The following is a 21673-nucleotide window of genomic DNA, read 5'->3' as shown; positions in this document are numbered from 1 at the left end:
TAATGTCACTCACAAATATGAGACTCAGTCCAATATGTGGAAACACTGGTATCACTGCCTTTTACAACCATAAATGTTTACAGTTTTGTATTGTCACTGTCCTTGTCCATGACTCCAGAATAAAGATGAATTGAATTTAAAGACCAATTGCAATACAAATAACGGCTAATATTTGTTCGTTAAATAAATGTAAGTGAACGGTCATACCTGTATTCTCAGATCGCGGAGGATGGGGTCTGAAGTCTGCAGTGAAACCTGGAAGTGCAGAGTGTCGTCTGGAGTGACCGTCACTGCGTCAGAGTAAACGGAGACGAAAGACTGGTCCTTGAACAGACTCATGGAGAGAGGCAGCTCCAGAGAGGAGTTATACACCACCACAGGGAAGGACAAGGGGCTACGGAGAGACAGAGGAGACAAATATGTTATTAAATTAATATTTAAAATGTGGGTCTCAAACTTTTCACCACCAAATAATATGGTATAAAACAAAAGATATGGCTTTTAATGTAGCAAGTTTTTACATAGTCTGAACACTCAACAAAAAAACAAAATGGATTTAAACAGCACATTTTCAGGAGCCTGCGATAAATACGAGCATTCATGGTCTTGTTTAGGTGTTTGATTTTCAACTGCAGAACGCACGGCTCCAAGTTGTTTAAAGCTCTACTACCAAGGCTACAAACTGAAATGTCTCTCCTGTGAATCTGAAAAGCCTGTTCACTGTCTGTAAATGTCTCTGTTATGGCCACAGGCCTCCAGCTCCTCCTGTAGCCATTTATGTAGAAGTCTCTAAAAAGGCCAAGTCTGACGAAGATCACTTTTAAGCTCTTTGAGAATTTGAAAAGTTCATGTTGTGAAAATAGAAAAGAATCCCTACAAAATCTGACCTTTGTGAAAGCTGGATGAGTTTGAATTCCCAAAAAACACATTGTGCTTCCCACAAGCCCCCAGGAGCTGCAGTACCTGGAGCAGCCACTAGTCTGTCTGGAGCCGGGAAAGAGGAGGAGAGGCTTATCCAGTTTTTATTCTAGAGCCATAATATTAACATTACAGTCCTGATGTCTAACTGCTGTACGTTATTTGAGAGAGACCTGTTTAACAGCAAAGATCAGCTCATCTGTTGAAGTTCCAACTAAATCAGCTCTTTCTGGTCGGATCGTGTTAAAACAAAGCTCAGATGAAAGACTAACTTGACCGACAGACCTTGAGACACAGCAGGGCCTCCGGTTAGCGTCACACTCTCATGGAATGTTGGTGATGTGAGTAAGAAATGTGTTCAGCTCCTCACCTGTCCCGGTCCACTCCGATCTGAGCCGTGCGCAGATAATGCCGTGGATACAGACACTTCCACACCAGTCGGACCTTTGCCCCTCCTCCTTCTCCTCCTCCTTCCTCCTCCTCCTCCTCTTCCCTCTTTTCCCTCTTTTCCTTCTTTTCCTACTCCTCTTCCTCTTCCTCCTCCTCTTCCTCTCCCTCTCCCTCCTCCGCTCACCGTCAGCAGGTTCTGGAGCTCGATGTGAGTCTCATTCACCTGCACAAACAAGGAGGGATTTATATTTCCACAAGTCAGAATAAAGTGGAATAAAGTTGAACCTTTCCATGTTATAACAATGTTCCCTCATCAAAAAATCCATATTTGAAGTGGTTTTAGAGACATCCGTGCATGTTTGAGCAATCTAGCGATCTCTCTTGGGCCCTATTCAAACTCTTCTTACACAAGCCTACACCACCCACGCTCCCACACACAGTTCTCCATAAATATACAAAAACTCTACACTACAACTTCACAAACCTGCTGCGATGTGCAGTAGTTTCATAAGCAGGATGAATGCTGATTTGTGTTATGACAGCGCTCTGAAGGGGGGCTGACTTAGTGCAGGGAGCAAAGGAAGGGGAAACCCAAACCCAAACTAAACTGAAACTAACAAAATATTCTAATTCATTGTTTTCAGCTGCTCTAACTTTCAGATTTGTTTTACGTTGAATATTGTAGCTTTGAATGACATAACGATGTCGATTCCCATTTAAATGTTCAACTGACGTCAATGAACCGTAATTATAATTTTTAGCTGCACCACAAGGAAAGGATTAAACTATAAACAAATCAAAACTGTTTCAGGACTAAACCAGGTCTAAGCCCGGGAACTAACCCAGTCTGAACAAAACCAGACCTAAAACAGGTCCAGGACTGTCCATGTTGGATATTTGTACAAGTAAAGTAGTAGTAGTAAGAGTAGTAGTAGTAGTAGTAGTAAGAGTAGTGATAACAGTAGCAGTAACAGTAACAGCAGTAGTAGCAGCAGTAATAGTAGTAGTAGTAGCAGCAGTAGAGGTAGTAGCAGTAAGTAGTAGTAACAGTAGCAGTAGTAATAGTAGCAATAGTAGTGGCAGTAGTAGTAGTATTAGTAGTAGTAGTAGTTGTAGCAGTAAGTAGTAGTAGCAGCAGTAGTAGCAGTAGTAACAGTAGTACTAGTAGCAGCAGCTATAACAGTAGGAGCAGTAGTAGTAATAGCAGTAGTACTAGTAGTAATGGTAATAGTAGTAGCAGTAGTACTAGTAGCAGCAGTAACAGCACTAACAGTAGTAAAAGTACTAGCAGCAGTAGTAGTAGTAGTAGTAGCAGCAGCAGCAGTGACTGACCCGTCTCCTGGTCTCACACTTCCTCTGGTCTCTCGGGGTTTTAAAGTAGTCAAAGTCTTGTGTAGTAATAGTAGCAGTAGTAGTAGTAGTAGTAGTAGTAGTAGTAGTAGTAGTAGTAGTAGTAGTAGTAGTAGTAGTAGTAGTAGTAGTAGTAGTAGTAGTGACTGACCCGTCTCCTGGTCCCACACTGGCTCTGTTCTCTCGGTGTTTTAAAATAATAAAAGTCTTGAGTCTGGTTCACTTCACACTGGCCCTGGTTCAGAGAGACCTGCAGCGCCCCCTGCAGCTGAGAGCGGAGGTACAGCTTGGAGATTCCTCCCATCAGCTGTTTGTCCAGACAGCGACTGAACATGCCTTTATCTGACAACAGAACAAAAACACAACTCTGTAAAACCACTGAAGACATTGTTTTTGAAATCTTAAACTTGTCTGTATTTCTCACAAACCCAAACAAATGTATTCATATTTTACATTCAATTTCAGATCAAATTTTTAAGCCCATAAACCATTTCCAGACTTTATCAAAAACTAAATGCTTCAGAGTAAAGTATATTCTCCAAATGTAGACTTTATTTAAAAGGTGCACTGCGTAACATTTCTAGTGAAGTGTCCGACACCTGCTTGTCTCCATGGAAATGCTTTGTCTAGAATGTTCCACAGTACAGATTGAAATTCATGAGGGAGGAGTAGCAGTAGTATTAACAGTAGTAGTAGTAGTAGTAGTAGTATTAACAGTAGTAGTAGTAGTAGTAGTAGTAAGTAGTATTAACAGTAGTAGTAGTAGTAGTAGTAGTAGTATTAACAGTAGTAGTAGTAGTAGTAGTAGTAGTATTAACAGTAGTAGTAGTAGTAGTAGTAGTAGTATTTAACAGTAGTAGTAGTAGTAGTAGTAGTATTAACAGTAGTAGTAGTAGTAGTAACAGTAGTAGTAGTAGTAGTAGTAACAGTAGTAGTAGTAGTAGTAACAGTAGTAGTAGTAGTAGTAACAGTAGTAGTAGTAGCAGTAACAGTAGTAGTAGTAGTAGTAGTAACAGCAGTAGTATTAACAGTAGTAGTAGCAGTAACAGTATTAACAGTAGTAGTAACAGTACTGACAGTAATAACAGTAGTTAGTAGTAGTAGTAGTAGTAGTAGTAGTAGTAGTAGTAGTAGTAGTAGTAGTAACAGAACTGACAGAAGTAACAGTAGTAAGCACATTACAGGTCAGATCTGTGGTGAGTCGTCCCTCTTCATGAAAAGTAATTCATGTATTTTTGTGCAACAGAAACTCCTGCAGTGAATAAATGCCAGATGGAAATGTTTAAAATGTTGAATATAAACCCCGTGTACCGTGGCAGACGGGGGAAGGTCTCCTCAGGAAGGTGCTGACGTCGTAGTGTCCGTCTGTGCACAGACACCTGAAGGAGCCCAGAGTGTTCAGACAGATGGAGCTGTGGGGACAGGGGCTGTACAGGCACTCGTCTGCACCTGACAAAAACACACACACAACACATGATCACAACATGATCACGACATCTTCTACATAACTGTGATATACTGTATTTATCTGGGGTGTAATGATACACAGAAATCATGGATCAGTACTTCGGTTTTGAGGTCACGATTCTGTCCATTTTTGGTATGAAAAGTATGGAAACAAAATGCAGAACCATTTGCTTGTTGTTTATTTGGGTCTTTATGAAACCAACAATTTGTTTTAACGTTATACAAACAGGAAAATAAAATAAATGCTAAGTGCTGCTTGGTAAAACTAATAAGTGAAATAACATTCTCAAATAAGCAACAAATGTTTGAAATATTATAAAAAATAAATTCCTTGTAAACAGTAAATAAAACTTTTCAAAAAGCACAGCACTAACAATTCCAGCATGAAGTTTTACTCAACCTTCATATTTTTGGGGAGAAAAAACAACTCGTCCACATCGTCTGCAGTAAGTGCAGATCTGCTGCAGTTACAACGTCCCCAGTGGGTGAAAATACACTTTCATTAGGGACAGAGGTTCTGGAGATTCTGTGCTGGCAAAAGGCAAAAGTGAGGAAAGGGGCGCGATGGGCATAGTTTTGCGAGGATTCACGTGGTTCGGAGGGACAAGGCGGCTGCCTTAACTATAAAGCGCTGCGGGAAACACTGCCACTCCAATCACGGACAAGTTTCCTTGTGAATATTAAAGAGCCGAGCTGCCACTGGTGAAACGTAAACACACAAATTACGCAAACTCACTCGTGCACAGACCTGCACCAAACCAAACGTCCCGTACTGAAACAGTTCAGCACAAATACATGTACCATTACACCTCTAGTATTTACAGTATATTACAATTTTTCTGTATTTAACTTTACTTGTACACATACATTTATATAATTATGCCTTATTTAACACCAGTCTCTTGCTGTTTTTGCTACTTATTTAGAATGTATTAGTACCATTTATATTTTTTCTATTTGTTATTATATTGACTCATGGCGCCTGTACCTGTCCAGTGTATGGCCCCGTCCTGGACGCTGATGTTGTATGAGAGCGACTGGAGGAAGGGCAGAGTGTCCTGAAGCCACAGCGGCTCTGGGAGGCCTTTGTCTCCGAGGGGCTTCTTCAGGGTCAGAAACAGGAACTCTGTGCTCTCCGGCGCCTTCGCTGGGTCAACGCTGAGCAGCTCCACCTGAGCGGCAGGATTCAAGCTTCTGAACAGATCCTCCATCTACAAACACACACACACACACACACACACACACACACACACACACACACACACACAGACACACAGACACACAGACACACAGACACACAGGCATAAGGGCAAAAGGGAAGCTTATCTGAGAAGGAGCTTGGAAAATTACCCCAAACTGAAGAAGGCTTGTCTACCTTATAGATCCTATATTATGCAACATTGACTCTTGTGCTTTTAGTCATGTTATAATGTTGTTAACTCCTCAAAAACAGACCTGGAGTCGTGTTTTCTTTATTATTAGTCTGTCTACATGTTCCACCTTGTCATGAAGCAGTAGTTTAGTTAACGGCTCCTTTTACCTTTTGTTTAATAGAGACTGGATATTCCGAGGCTGAAAATTTCCAGATGATTCTAGTGAAGGTGTGTGGAAAATACAGTGGAAGACTTCCTGTATCACCATATGACATCACAAGGTGGGACAGAGTGTTTTCTGTTAAGCATGTGTGAATGAAACAAAACAACTCCAAGTATGTTTTCATGACTAAACAGCATTTTAATTTAGAATCAGAAACCGTAATATTGGACCTTTAATACAGGGGTTATTAAACTAAGGCCCGACTCCGCCCCCTCCACGCCCCTTTGACCAGCCCCCCCCAGGTGAGTGTGAAGCGGCTGGGATGAGGATCAGCTCTTCCAAGTCCGAGGTCGTGGTTCTTGACTGGAATAAGAAGTCCCTGCCTCATGCGGAGGAGTTCAAATACCTCGGGGTCTTGTTTAAAAGTTGTCATAGAATTTTTTTTTTTTATTACTTTTTGGCAAAAAATAACACATCTGCATCTTGTATTTTGTTGATTTTATTTTTCAATTAAAAATGTATATAAAGTATTTATATTTAAAATTATTACCGTATTTTCCAGGCTATTAGTCGCTCTGGATTATAAAACGCACTGTCATTAAATGGTCTATTTTCTAACTTTTCCACAAATAAACTGCGTGGGACTTTAAATGAAACACAACAGTGTGATGGGTGAGTGGTTTTGTTTGTTTGTTCGTTCACGGTGACTCTGGGCTTTGTTCAGTTGTGGCGTGTAGGGAGGGTGCTGTCTGGGACCAACGGATTGTCGGCGTGTTCGCAGTGACTCAGTTGTTCAGTCGTGTCTAGAAGCGGCACATTGCGCTCGCTTTTTCGGTTCGTTCCTCCGTTCCGTTCCTCGTCGGCGTGGAGTGATGAGTGTGTCTGTGGGTGTGTTTCGCTGTGCGGTCGCTGTCTGCTCCGTGTGTGTTTGCGTGTTCTGCGGGTGGTGCGGCTTTGTAGTTTACTAAAGTCGTACTGGGACACCCGAGTAGATTCGTGTATGGGGAGCTCTGGATTACGGGGCGCACGTTAGTTTTTTGATGCGGTTAGAGGCTTAAGAGCGCGTCTAATAGCCTGAAAATTACGGTATATAATGTATTTCTGCCACTGAATTTTTCATCACCTGACAAGCTGGAGATAGAACAGTGACAGTCGACGCACGCACAGAGTTCTCTAGTACGAAAAGCTGACAGAGTGCACAGAGTTTTCAAAGAACAGTGGACGACCGATTATTTTTTTAAGCCAATGATGTTCATTTTGTCTTCTTATATACTTAAACTTCTTAGGTTCTGAAGATGGCTTGCAGCTAGCAGCAGAAACATGTAACAAGGTAAATACACTTTACTGCATTGTCTTTAAAAGAACCTAAGAAGTTTACGATTATTTTTTTGTTCAGCGTAAGGACCGTGCAGTTTATCTGATGTGTAAAGAAAGTGTGGCACTTTTCAAAGAATATAATCTGTGTTGTCAGGGTCAAACAATTCTGTTATACAGCCCCAACCTGACCCCGACCCCCATCATAGTCAGGAGCCAAAATGTGCCAGAGAAAAAAGTTTGGTGACCCCTGATCTAATACGTTAGTTGCAAAATGTGAAAATGGGCTCTAGAAATCGCCATGTCGGGGTACAGAATAGATGAACTGTAACCATAAAAGCCTACCCAGTTAACCAAAGCGATTTATTGTTGGCTTTGCAGTCACAAATCTCCACTCTGGTCTCTGAAAATTGTGAAAAGCTTTTATAAACTCATCTCTATGAATAATTAGGAAGCTCTGAATGCAGAAGGTCAGTGAAGAGTAACTTTGGACCACTGCAAACTGTTTACAATGAAATTTTGATTTTCATGTTTTTAAATAATCAATGTCAAAGTATAAATTATGTATTTTTGATCATTAACTTACAAAAAAAAAATAATAATAATCAGGGAATAGAGCCCACTGCAATTTCATGTTCATTAAATGTGCATTGAGTAACTTTTCTGGTGGAGAGTTTGTCAAATGTTTTTCTACATGGAGATGTTATTGCTTCATCTGGAATGTTTCACAGTATGGCATTAACATTTTTTATCATTTCTAGCTTCACGGAGACCAAACCAGACCAAGTTACAGGTCAGATCTGTGGAGAGGCGACCCCGCTCAGTCAGAATGTCTGTTTTTATAATTAAATCTGCACATAGGCTAAGGGAATGTGCAATAATTATAACTAAACTGACATAGGCTTGGGGAATGTGCAATCAAAACTGCACATAGGCTTAGGAATGTGCAATAATTATAACTAAAACTGCACATAGGCTTAGGGAATGTGCAATCATTAATAGAACAGAAGAATGCAGGACTTGCCTGTTAAGGATAATTTAAGGGTCGTGTTGGTGCATCACTCGTGGTCACACTTGGTCTCATATTTACTTTGTTTTATGGTGTTTGTTTATGTGCTGCTTTGTGTTGTGTTGTCCTGTTTTTGATAAAACATGTTACCCCTGTCCCAAGACAATTTCTCCCATGGGAGACAATAAAGGATTATCTTATCTTATCTTATCTTTTTCTAGGGATTTTTGAGCTGTAAAACCACCTGTAATTGAGTAAAAGTAAAGTAGACCTGTTTAATGTCACACTGTGGAACATTCTAAGCAGAGCAATGACGTCTCCACAGAAACAAGCAGGTGACGGGACCCCCAGCCGAAATGTTAAGAATGTAGTAGAAGCTAAAGCGGTAGTATTTGTCTTGTATTTTGTTGTATTTGATCACCCTGTGTTGGAGGATTGAGGCCATCTGAGTCCAAGATTCTGAGGTGTCGTCCTGCAGATCTTCAGGGAGAGTCCAGGGCACCACCAGACTCACCATGTTTTTAGGCTCTACAACAAAAAGAAACCAAAGAGGGGCAGGTTTAGGAAGAGCGGCTGCCAATCTGAGCCTCTGGACTCATCACATTTAAGTAAATATTTCAGTACTTTCATTTTGTTGGAAAAAAGAACACAAATTTTAGTTTCCAAAATGAAAGGAATAAATTGCAGTGCTTGACGGTAGGGAATAGTGAGAAAAAGAGAAAATACATCTCTTGTGGTGTGTTCAGGTGTGAGATTTTTTTTCAGTGATAAATAAATGCACAACAAAAAGCTGTTTTAATTATGTCACTACACAATTTTTTAACACTATAATATAATGCAACTTAAAGGATTTGTACACTGTAAGATTTTAATTTTAATTTCATAAACATTGCCCATCTGTGTCCCCAGATACGAGATAAGCTTTTACTGATAATTGCTTTGCTGATATTCTGTTTCCACTAATGTTTAGGAACTAGTTTTGCAGAGAGCGAAGAGTTTCTCCAGTAAACACTTATGAAGCTTTTTGCTGTTTTGGGCATTTACTGAAGAGATGATTGTAAAACTGTTACATACAAAAAATAAATGCATATTACAATAATGTTTTCACATTTAAACAGACCTAGAATAAGTAGAGCTACATAAAACAATGTAGAACAACTTAATAATTCAATATATGTATAACAATAACATAAGCTGAACTTCATAAAAATTACTATTCAATAATCGATTAGCATCATGCTAACATGAATGGAAATTTCCATAGACATGCTAACGTTATTAGCATCTTATATGTTATCTGGAATTTCAAACTGTGAAAACTAATTTAAAGTGCCCCACAGAGTGAGTTAACATGTTAGAACATTACAATACTTACAGACAGATATTTTAATGGGACCAAAAGACAGTTTACAAAAATTAAACACTGGCAAGAACATCTGAAAAGTCTAGAACAATATGGCGGCTAAAATAGACAAAACAGATCAATTCAAAAGAGAAATATTTTTTATCCACTGGGGCAGAACAGCTGATTTATTCTTAATTACAAAAATATTGGACGTGATGGTCATGTTGTTGTAAATGTCAAGATTCTCCAGTCAGAAAGCAGAATGAGCCTCACACGACTCATTGGGTTTGCCACTTTAAATGGTGAAATTCAGTGTGTTTAAACCTAAAATGGTCCTGAACAGTCTTTACCAAAACCCCAGCACCTGGACTGATCCTGAGTCAGTGCTAGTGCAGCCTCTGCAGCTCAGGGAGGGAATTCTGGAGGTTCGGAGCTTCACATGAGGCCTGAACATAAACAGACTGAGACAAACTCTGATGTGTCTCTGTTTGCAGGAGGAGGATCTGGAGACACAGAGTCTGATGTGATTGTACGTTTTTAAAACTAAGATGCAGGGAAAGTTTTCAGAGTATTCAGCACTTTGATTGGATCACAGGATATGATTTTAATACAGAAATTCAGTATTTTGTGACTAAATACATTTTACTTTTCCATCTCTTGTGACTCACCTTGTGGTTTCTTGGCGTGGGGTCTCCCTCCTCGTGCCCTGGGCTGCAGCTCTGAGGATATTTCAGGTTGAAACTCCAGAGTCGTTCTGTCAGAGGAGCCCAGACCCTCACAGTGCTCCCACACAGACAGGCGGTACGTGAGCCCCGCCTGCAGAGCGAGCAGGAGCACGTGCGGCTCCCACGCCCTGCCGGACCACAGCACCTGTCCTCCATCGGCCCGGGACAGTTCAAACATGAAGAACATGCCCGGGTCTGGTCCCTCTGAGCCTGGGTTCCAAGTAACGATGGACTCGTCAGGCAGAAACTGGAGCCCGGAGACGCCGCGAGGGACTGCAGGACACAGGACACAGGTGAGGAGGTTAAGGGGGGCGACATCTTTTCATGGTCTGTTTGCCTTAACTTCAGAAATATTATGATGAAAATACAGAGTTTAGTTTGTGACAATTACCGTATTTTCCAGGCTATTAGACGCGCTCTTAAGCCTCCAACCCCATCAAAAAACGACACAATCCAGAGCGCCCTATACACGAACCCACTCGGGTGTCCCAGCATGACTTCAGTAAACTACAAAGCCGCACCACCCACAGAACACACAAACACACACGGAGCAGACAGCGACCGCACAGCGAAACACACCCACAGACACACTCATCACTCCACGCCGACGAGGAACGGAACGGAGGAACGAACCGAAAACGCGAGCGCAATGTGCCGCTTCTAGACACGACTGAACAACTGAGTCACTGCGAACACGCCGACAATCCGTTGGTCCCAGACACACCCTCCCTACACGCCACAACTGAACAAAGCCCAGAGTCACCGTGAACGAACAAACAAACAAAACCACTGGCCCATGCGGTTTATTTGTGAAAAAAGTTTGAAAATAGACCATTTAATGACAGTGCGCCTTATAATCCAGAGTGACTAATAGCCCGGTAAAATACGGTAGGTCCTGTCTGAGGTCAGAGTTACAGTAAAATTATATTTGGTTATTTAAAGTCACCATCTGTAATTCAAGTGGCCGACCCGCTCCCGTTGTATTCTCACATATCACCACTAGAGGCGTCTACATTACAGCTGTCTGACAGTGTGACAGCTTTGACCAGAGAACACTCAACAAAGACGAGGTGAGGGGAACTAGGCTTCACAATACGGCGTCTTGAAAATAAGCGATTATAGATTACACAAACATGCACCAATGATTCCAGTTACAGCTACAGGTGAGTAAATGGTGAAACAACTATAATAGATCAGGAGTGCACTCCTCAGGATGTTTTTTTGCTACCCTTTTTTCACTATTATTTCCTGTTATTATATATCCTGGGCCATCACAAGTTGATAGGGACCACTCCCAACTCGGCCCGTTTGGTCTCAGGGCCTAAAACACACTATTTAGGAAAGGTTATTGGCAAAATAAATTATGTAACTGTAAATATTAAGGTACTATATGTAATAAAATGCTTGAAAATGATCACTTTCGATGACAATTTGTCAGGCGGACAGACATTTTTGTGTCTTTTGGGGGATGTTGAAGTTGATATTTGACAGTAGAAAGGCAACAAGCCCCAGAATATTTATCTGCTAGTTTCCCCCATGTGTCAGGATACGGCATGCAAAATTTTAGCGTTATTTTGACTATTTATGCAGTTGTCGTACCTTAATATTTACAGTTGCATAATCACCAATAACGTTTTTTAGGCCCTGAGACCAAACAGGGCCGAGTTGGGGTTGGTTCTTATCAACTTGTGATGGCCCAAGATATAAAATAACAGAAGAAAAAAAAAAAAAAAACACGAGAGAAAAAAATGTTGCTAGTGCAAAATGAAAAAAATAAAAAAAATAAAATAAGTCTTTATCATCCACGTCAATGTGAAAAAAGAGAAAAAAAATGTTGCTAGTGCAAAATGAAAGAGTAGGCTCAAGGCCTATAACACGTGTTAAAATATTTTACAGCATAGGTGCCTGTAATGCAGGTGAACAGAATTCTTTAATGTATTACATTTCATCCACCACTGTTGATCACATGGCATTTTCAAAAGAATAACCCTTCCACAAAAAGCTGTTTATCGACCAGTCATTTAACCTTTTCCACCTTTAGAATATCGTGACGCGTACCTGTGTGCACCTGTACCGTCTGAGTGTCCATGACCATCCCCTCTCCACACAGCGCCTCCACAGTCAGGGAGTAGGTATGACAGGGCTGCAGACCCCTCACAGTGAAGTTGGTTTTTAAGGTGTTCCCCTGCTTCACTCCGTCAAGCGACACTCTGAACCGTGACACCGACGAGAGCCGCCCCACCTCCCACTGCACGGAGACCCAGTCCGGACCAGAGGAGGACTGAGCCAGGTTCAAGATGTCCGACTGATCTGCACAAGAGAAGGAAACAGAGGAAGAAAGTGTTCAAAATGTTAAAGTCTCTGCAACCAATTTCTACCATGTATTTGCACTAAATGGGTCTTGAGGTCAAAATAATTCTGTTGTGAATAGGGGTGCGCACAAATATCGATATATCGTATCGTTTAATGTGATGATATAGTATCGATATCGTGGGCTGCTGTTTTGATACATCGCCAAGAGTATTTTTTGGTATACTTTATTAAATAATTTTGTTACAGAGTTACAGTTTTGTTGCTTGTTTAGAGGAAAGAAACTCGTTTATGCGACACATTTGACATTTTCACTGTTTTGATGATTAAACTTTTTGTGTTTCATATGAACTTTGCACAAGAAGTGGTTTAACAAAGACTTTTAGTGTCACAGCCATGATTTAGCCTTTATTTTTTATTGAACCATATGGAATCGAATTGAAATATATCGTATCAAATCAAAACCTCACTGTATCTATATGTGTATCGTATCGTGGCCTGTATATCGAGGTATGTATTGTATCGGCAACATCTTAATGATACCAGCCCTAGTGAGGACACAGCGGCTTTAGTGAAAACTGTTGTGTGAATGTTGGATGGATCTAGATTGGCAGCCTCACTTCTCCCGGTCTGTCCCAGGGCAGCTGTGGCTACAGTAACAGCTCACCACCATTAAGTGTGAAGTGAATGAATAATGCACCAAATTTAAACAGTGATTTGAGTGTCTGAAAAAGCACTGTTAAGCCCTTTTCACACGGGATTAGTTTGACCTGTGGGCCTTTCGTGATTTGTAATAATTGTGGAGGATTTCTGAGATCTTAATCCCATGTGAATGCGACAAAGTAAAAATTCTGACACAAATGACCTACTATATTTCGGCAAACAGACGTCCGGTGATAATACTAGACCCGTGCGAATCTGCATCTCAGTGTTTGTTATAATTGTGCCTTTTCTATCCCTCTCTTTTCTTTCCGTGTTCTTTTCTCTTTCAGTCTCAGTCAGTGTCAGTAAAATAGAGTTGTTTAAGGACTTTGTTACTGTGTGTGCCGCGCATTCACACAGGACAAGCAGAGAGGTGGGGTGGTAATTTGCAAGGGCGTAGTTTTGCATAGGGACGGTGGGGACGTGTCACAACCAATATTTGGGGAAGACAAAATAGTCCCTACCAATATTTGCCATTTTATTTTAATAAACAAAAATATAAATTTATTTCGATATTTTCCAAACTCTATAGTATTAATTTAACAGGTTTTAGTTCACATTTTGTTTAGTTCACATTTGTCTAAACTGGGGAAGCGGCAGGACAGGGCCACACCTGAAGATGTCGGCTTGAGCGGCATGAGTGAAGACGCTGCAACAAACTCTGAGAAACTTTTCAAAAGGAACTTACTCGGCTTCATCTTCAGTTAAACTTGTTTTATAATGAGTCACCGTGTAAAAAGAACTCTAAAATGTACGCACATGACCTCACAAATATCTCATCATCTGCTACAAACTTCTACATCACTGTTATCTGCTAAAGAATCATCTTAGAAGGACAATGGACACAGTAGAAAATACTACTTCGTTAGTTTAAAAGCTCTTATTATTATTTACAAGAGAAGAGTCAGGAACACCAGCATTAAATCCTGCAGGTAAATTGTTCTCTTGGTTCCTCACCGGAGTTGCCCTTGTGGCTGATCTCGGGGCTGTACCGCGTCTCGGCTCCGCTCACGCACACCGTCTGCACCCCGAAACTGAGGCGCGAGCAGGGGGGCAGGTCCGCGAAGGTCCACTCCAGAGGATCCGTGACCAAGAGTGTCTCCCGCTCCACAGGGGGGAGGGTGGAGAGGGTGGGGAGGGTGGAGAGGGTGGAGAGGGTGGAGAGGGGAAGGGCCGGGGACGGGGCGATGGTGGCGAGGGTGGGGCGGTGGCGGTACACGGTGAGGAGGAAGGCGGAGTACTTCCTGTTCGGGGGACAGTCCCAGGACACATACAGACTGCTGCTGTTCACCGAGGACACCTGCAGGTCTCTGGGCTCGTCCGGGTCTGGAGGAGACAAAAGCTGTTAAGTTAAAGCTACACTGTTTAACTTTTCTAGTGAACAGTCGACTACCTGCTTGATGTTATTGACTCTACTCACGCTTACGTCACAAACCGGGAAGACGTTTGGAAACACGCGATGACAACTTCTGGTGTAGTTTCCGACAATGGGCTCGCCAACTGACTGTGATTAAGGTTTTGTGTCTATGTCAGTAGACCTAAGTGACCGCCTACTTTTGCCTAAAGGAAGCACCGCTTCTGACTCTACCAACTGAGCTACTGCCGCCCGTGTACACCGGTGTATGAACGAGTGAGTGGTTCCTGGATATAAAGTGCTTTGAGCAAAAACACTGTATAAAAATGTGACTGTTTGTATTTTGTCTTGAGTTTTGTCACTGCAGTTACCTGTGATAGTGGACAGACAGGTGAGCGAGTGGGTTCCTGAGATCTCCACACAGGGCACATACACTGAGCAGGAGTCCAGTGCTGTGAACCGGTGGTGGGGGTCTCTGGTGGTCTCCCGGCGCTGGAGGATGAAGGAGGCCAGCTCAGACCTGTACAGCCCCACAGCGTGAGCCTTGGCCGGGGCAGGAGGCGGCAGAGGGGTCTTCCAGGACAGACGCAGCATGGAGCTACTCCTGGACTCCAGCTTCACCGGCAGACGGGTGGTGTAACCTGGTCAGGAGAGAACGATAATGTTAACACAGTAATCATGATCTGATCTGATCATGGTACAACTGAAAGTTTCTCACCAGTGGCCAGAAAGAAGCCACCCCCCTGGTGGAAGAACAGAGTACTGTTTTCACAGGCGAACACCTCAGACCGACTGAGCCTCTGCAGCAAACCCTGAAAAGAAATAAGCACATTTATTATCCTGCTTTTGTTTGCCTGACCAGATCTTTATGTATTTTTACACAGAGGGACATTAGTCTGGTCCTCACTCCTTCTGCCAGAAATTAACATGAACCTGATTGGCTAATCCACCTGTCAATCTCGCTTATTCATAAGATTCTTCAGTGACCAGACCCACATCTTCACACAGGAAATCTATTATTACACCAGACTGTCGATGTAAATCTATGTGTTAGAATAATTTAAAAAGTAAAACCAACCTTGCATTTGAAGGATTTATGTCTGAACAGTTAGTCTATTTCATCAGTCAGTTTCACTCTGTGGAAACCATCTGACCTCGCAGCATTAGGATTCGTTCGCTCGACGGTGGGCAGGTACATTTTAAATTTAACCAATCACTGCTATTTGGTCATGACTAACTTGTATATTAAGCTTTTCCCAAATCCGTAGGAAGAAGGACAATAACGTCTTTCCCCTTGATAAAATTCACCAAACATTCTCTTTGTTCCGGCTTTAAATCCTCGATCTCGGGAATCGTTGCCATCACAGAATGTCTTCATCTACATCCATCTCGACGCTTTGTTTACTGTTGTGCTGTTCAACAAAAGGGACACAAACAGACGTCTTGAGTTTGATGTCAGGGCTTCACAGCTCTTCGCTGACCGGTGGCCGATGCACGGTCTACAACTTCCGGGGTTCTTGCAAACCGTCTAGTGTATTCTGATTATTGACCTAGTCGCTGGAGAGAAATTAAATTAAGCGGAGGCACTAGGTGGCGCCAGTCTGGCTACTGAGCAGCAGCAGCGAGTTGTACTTCCTGGTAGAAAGCTCGACAGTTCCGCTGCTGGTGAGAAAATAGTCCCTCAACACGTGACGATTCATGCGATGCAAGATTAGTTTCATTTCAAACATTATTCTATTGTCATGACATTCACATGGACAGTCTGGTGTAATAATAGATTTTCTTCGGGTGTTTTGTGGAGTGGGTAAGACTGTTTTTAGTGGCAGGATAATTATGACCATTGACCTGCACTAGTCTAACACCAGTGACCTCTGCAAATACAAGGACTGGATGGAATATTTTTAAAAAGTGTCTCCACACGTCTCCAACACTCTGGATCACGAGGAAATGAGGTCCTATGTCCAAAATTCCAGGCTATCCCTTTAACCGCTTATTGTTTTGGCATATTTTTCCTAAAATGCTTGACCAAGATGACTCAATTCAAACTGTTTCTGTTTCTGAACTCTTTGGAACACAGACAAATGGTTGGACTCGTTGTGAAGCTGAGGCTCTGGTGTTTTGACCTCTGCATCTGATCCACTCCCATTTTAAGAGTGAACAAGCTCTACACAGAGGAAAGTCAGATTTCAAATTCTCCTTACATTTTTGGGGGGTAAATATAAGAACTGGTAAAACTGAAGTCCCTGGGGTTGGCCTTAGACATGGACAATTCCCCATGTCAAAGCTAAAGCAGATTTCACTAAACATAAGATTTAGGAACTTGTAAATGAGGCAAAAAAAAGTCCAGGTGAAATTCATACAAAATTCCTATTACTTTTTTTTTTTTTTTTTAATTTGTGGGTTATTTTTTTTTATTTGATTGTTGATTTGACTAAAAATAAGTGGGTTACAGATTTCCATGAGATCGAGAGTTCAGTTCAGTTTATCAGAATCTGGACAAACACAAAAAAGTGTTTGTCCAGCCCCATTGGAACATGAACAGATTTTAATATCTTTGCTAGGGATGAAATTCGATGAAATTTTCTTAATCGATCGTAGGAGGAATTAACGATCGATTATCGATTAATCATTAACGTTTTTATATTAAAATGATCATCATTTTTACTATCTACACTAATAATCTGCATAAATAAATTCTACTTTACGACATATAAACCATAACGACTCTAGAGCCACATCAGCCCGTTTGACATTATAATGTGTTTAATTCAGTTTTGTTCAACTCTCACAGAAACAAAACTTAAAAACGCATGGATAATTTGCATAAACTAAGCGAAGATAAAACTCCAGCTCTTGTGTCGCTGATGTGATTCAATTTCTGTCAGATTAAAAGACATGACTCAGGTGAATACAGGTTAGTGTGACCATATTTGCGTTTGTCAAAACCAGGACAGCGTACGGGGGGAGGGGGGCGGGGCCTCGTCATCCACATTGCGCGACTCTCACCTGGAAAAACTTTTTCCCACCGAACATCGAAACATATGTGCTGCTTTATCCACTGTGCACATGGACTCACACTTGTCCCAACCGGAACGGAAAGAGTGGAATTTCTTGTACAAATCATCGTTAAATACACATTTGTGCTTCGGTTCGTTACAGACTGACCCACTGTTTGTGTCTCGCTCCTTCTGATGCATAGACACATGTACACACCTGTTTGGTCACGATACACACATCAACCTGCATTCAGTTTGTCGATTAAAATGAATGTAATTGATGAAATTCTTAATGATCAATTATCGATTAATCGACTAATCATGCCCATCCCTAATCTTTGCACATCATCTCTTCACATTAAAACTAAACTAAACATTACCAGAGTCGCGTTGGTCGGCTGATCTGTCGGCTTCACCGTGCCTTTGACTTTGGTGCGTCTTGTGCCTATAACAAAAAGAAAAGTCTGTGTGAATCATTAGACTAGAATCATGCAGAATATCGTCGTTTTCCTGCATTACTCACGCTGGTTGAGAGTGAAGACCCAGGTGACGGTGGAGCGTTCATACTGAAGGGTGAGTTTGTTTTCTATGTCCGCGTACACCGTGAGCGAGGTCACTTTCTCTGCTCTCTGTATGGAGCCCACCGCCGTCCCGTTCAGCCAGATATTATAACGCTGACTGCAACACAAGACGTCACGAGTCAACGAATGAACAACGTCAAAATACAGAAACATATCGTGAACAAAGTGAAATCTATGAACGAAACCATTTTGCAACTAGAAAAGCACTCAGAGAGCGCAGACCTCCGCCAAGGACTACAGTCCCCCTCATATTAATTGTGTTTTCCATAAATATTTGTCTTGTATCTTTCAATTTGCAATATGAAAGAGGATCCGATTGTCCATCCCTGAGTCAAATTTCATGGGGTTTGGTCAATAATTAACCGAGATATTGAGAAACAAAATTTTTGGCCCCATTTACCACAATGTTAACTAAAATTTCAAAGTGATCCAGAATCCACAATTTCTTCCGGATCACCCCCAAAATGAAATCAGTTCTTCCTTTTCACATTTCCAACAAATCCTGAAAATTTCATCAAAAATCGGTCCATAACTTTTTGAGCTATGTTGCTAACAGACAAACAAACAAACAAACAAACAGACGCCGGCAAAAACATAACCTCCTTGGCGGAGGTAATAAAAGGGTTTACTTTTTTTTAAAGCATCCAGTGATGCCAGATTGGGTTTCTTTTGACTACGTTGGGCGAGGAGGGGAAACCTTAGGCGGGCAGATACCATATTTTATGCACCATTAGGTGCTCTGGATTATAAGGCGCACGGTCATAGAATGGTCTACTTTCAAACTTTTTTCACAGATAAACTGCACCGGACTTTAAAGGAAACAACAGTTGGGTGGGTCAGTGGGACTTTGTTTGTCGCGTTCACAGTGACTCTGGGCTTTGTGTGAAGAATCCCTCAGTCGTCCAGGTAGAATCCACGGCGAGGAGAAAATTAAGTTTGTCGACTGGACAAAAGTTGGTTTGGTTGAAGATGTTTCGCAGCTCATCCAAGCTGCTTCTTCAGTACAGTGAAGACTGCAGTGAACGCTACATTGGAGAAACTAAACAGCTACTTCACAAGAGGATGAACCAACACCGACGAGAGAACATCCACTCACTGACGTCAAGTTCACGTGCTGTTTTCCTTCTTCCAGAATCACATCAATTGACTTTAACTTAAAAGCTGTCACACAACACAATCAAACGAGCATCTTCCTCAGCGCATCATCATCCCCGTCTCTCCCCGCGCTCTACTGCTCATGTCTCCTGCAGAAAGAGTCTCTGTTCTGTCTTTATCATGTCAGTGTTTTGGAGGATTTCAGCAGATTTCAGAGTCTCTCGGGGGCGGGGACAGGTGTATGGATCAGGTGTGAGTGGATGTGCAGCTACTGAAGTTTGAGACGTTTCTTCTCGTCATTTACACACACGGGTAAGACGTATCCCCCTCACTAATGTTCATTTAGCATCATAACTTATTTTATCCACACTCCGATAAACTATTTTGAGTGCGCTGACAATATCGCGAGCTCGTGTGGCACCTTTAAACCTAGATCCATGTGTAAATCGCACAGACAGCGCCGTTTTCTGCTCTCAGGCTGCATGTATCCGTTGTGTTACCAAACCATAGACCGTTTATATGAATGGACAATGTGCCAAACAAAGAATCGGTCGATATATTCACCGCAGGGTTCAAAGTGTGAGAAAAAAGTAGCGGCTTATAGTCCGGAATTTACGGTAATGTAGTTTCCTCATCACAAACAGAGCTGGAGTTGTGTTTTGTTTCATTCACACATGTTTAACACACAAACCCTGCAGATTTAGGCTGAGTTCTGACTTCTCTCAAACACCGAGAAGAGAGTGACTTTTGAAACGAAACAAGAAATTATTTTTAAGATTTATTTTGAACATACCTTTCCAAACCATGATTCTTGTTAAACCAACACAGAGAGAAGGAAATGTCACTGCAGCGCCCTGAAACACAGATATAAATAGAGTGACCAGACGTCCCCGTTTACCCAGAGCACTGTGTCCCCTGTCCCAGCAGATTTACACAAAACCACTGATTTGTCCCCGTTTTATACACAAAAATGTCCCATGTGATGCTATTTTTGACCAGTTTGATCCCTGCCAACAGTAAATAGAGGCATAAATTGTCACTTTTTTCAATAAAATACAGAAAAGCTGCTTAAAAATGAGTCCGTATAGTCACATTTTCTTTGCGTTTTGGTCGTTTTTGAGCAGCTTTTCTGTATTTTACCGAAACACGTGACAATTTTATGCCTCTATTTAAAGCATTAGAGCTGAGTGCAGAACAGTTTTCCTTAATTTCGCGCTCGTTTCACAGTTTTATTATTACAAACCACCACAAAAAAGGCATGTTCCAGTTTTATATTTTGAAAAATCTGGTCAGCCTAGATTGAAAAGAATGTCTACACTTTTTTACACAGGTTCACACTAAGAATTAAACATCACGCTACTCACCGAGAGAGATTCCAAGAAGAAGCAACACCAGGAAGCTGCACAGAACAGGAACGGTGCTGCTGAAGGACATTTCTGCTCAGGTTTGGCGTTAAATTGACAGTAAATTGATTGTTTGGTCAATACTGAATAAGGATTGTCTTAAATGTTTCAGTGTTTTCTTGTTATTCCCATTCAAACATGCCTCTGTGTGTGTGTGCGCGCGCTTGTGTGTTTGGGGCCTGGCTGCAGTCACATGGTCCTAATGTGTGACAGGTGTGCGCCGCCTTCACTGCACCTGGGACGTTCTAACTCTGGACTTTATGGGTTTGTCAGGTAGGTGGATTTTTATAGGTTGTGTTCAGAATTTGTGGGCTAATATAGAGTGACCACATTTTCAAAATTCCATACTGGGACAGACTCGGGTTGGGATGTTTGGTATAAATAAAATTGTGAAAAGAGTGAGTAATATTGTGCATTCTCGTGTCAGTCATGATCTGAGGGACTTCTGAAGCTGCATTTTTTTGCTATATGGTCATTTGCAAACATGATTTTTTTGTATTTTGGCAAAACAAATGACAATTTATGCTCTTGACGGGAATCTGATTAGTCAAAAATTGTGATAGTCCTGGTTTTGACCTGATGTAGTCCTGGTTTAGTCTTAGTTTAGTCCTGGTGTAGATCAGATTGGTCAAAAATAGGGACGCCTGGGACATGTCTTGTATAAAACTGGGACAAATCATTGGTTTTGTATAAATGTGCAGGGACAGGGGACACAGGCTCAAAACTGGGACTGTCCCGGGTCAATAGTGACGTCTGATCACTGAAAGGCTAATATTACAGAAGCAACACGTGAAGAAGGTTATTCTAAAGGAAATCTTTAACCTAATCTAGTATTTGTGTGTAGTTGTAGTGGCATTTAATGCTCTATACCAGAGGTGTTAAACTCATTTTGTTCTGGGGGTCGTATCCAATCTACTTTGATCCCAAAAGGCCGGATCAGAAAACTCATGTCAAATAAACCCCAAAAATAACAATAAGTTCAAATATTTGTGCAGAGAAACACAAATCTATTACAGAAATCTTTTTTAATTAATGAACTCTTTCTTTTACAAAATATTATAATATTATGAACAACCTGAAACTTTAAGAAAAATGCAATTTCAACACAAAGTTTTAACATTAACTTGTTTGCAAATAGGAATAAGTCAGTTTTTGTTGTAAAATCCTGCACTCGGCTC

General features: G+C 41.5%; 1 protein-coding gene across 1 annotated transcript; it reads right to left on the bottom strand.

The window, feature by feature from the left end:
- Window positions 1-221: 221 nt before the first annotated feature.
- Window positions 222-20705, bottom strand: LOC110164436 (uncharacterized). The gene is made up of 15 exons (XM_020929469.2): window positions 20457-20705; window positions 19886-19946; window positions 17940-18094; window positions 17797-17861; window positions 15139-15232; window positions 14792-15061; window positions 14024-14392; window positions 12113-12364; window positions 9998-10327; window positions 8406-8512; window positions 5114-5336; window positions 3970-4107; window positions 2810-3000; window positions 1289-1531; window positions 222-394 (listed from the first exon to the last, which is right to left on the bottom strand). The coding sequence occupies exons 1-15, from the start codon at window positions 20524-20526 to the stop codon at window positions 365-367; spliced, it is 2598 nt and encodes an 865-aa protein (XP_020785128.2). The 5' UTR covers window positions 20527-20705; the 3' UTR covers window positions 222-364.
- Between the last annotated feature and the right edge of the window lie 968 nt (window positions 20706-21673).

Source organism: Boleophthalmus pectinirostris, unplaced genomic scaffold (genome assembly GCF_026225935.1).
Source record: "Boleophthalmus pectinirostris isolate CB_2022bp ecotype Guang Dong unplaced genomic scaffold, ASM2622593v1 HiC_scaffold_2826, whole genome shotgun sequence".
NCBI classification, from domain to species: domain Eukaryota; kingdom Metazoa; phylum Chordata; class Actinopteri; order Gobiiformes; family Gobiidae; genus Boleophthalmus; species Boleophthalmus pectinirostris.
Note: the sequence above shows the minus strand (reverse complement) of the source record. Positions and strands in the feature narration are given on the sequence as shown.

What these genes read in the sequence shown, in the direction of transcription:
- LOC110164436 (XM_020929469.2), bottom strand. Translation starts at nt 20,526, where the DNA reads ATGTCCTTCAGCAGCACCGTTCCTGTTCTGTGCAGCTTCCTGGTGTTG. An exon ending in AAGAATCATGGTTTGGAAAG is followed by an intron (nt 18,095 to 19,885) that starts GTATGTTCAAAA and finishes CTTGTGTTGCAG; the next exon opens with TCAGCGTTATAATATCTGGC. An exon ending in CTGTCTGTCCACTATCACAG is followed by an intron (nt 14,393 to 14,791) that starts GTAACTGCAGTG and finishes TGTCTCCTCCAG; the next exon opens with ACCCGGACGAGCCCAGAGAC.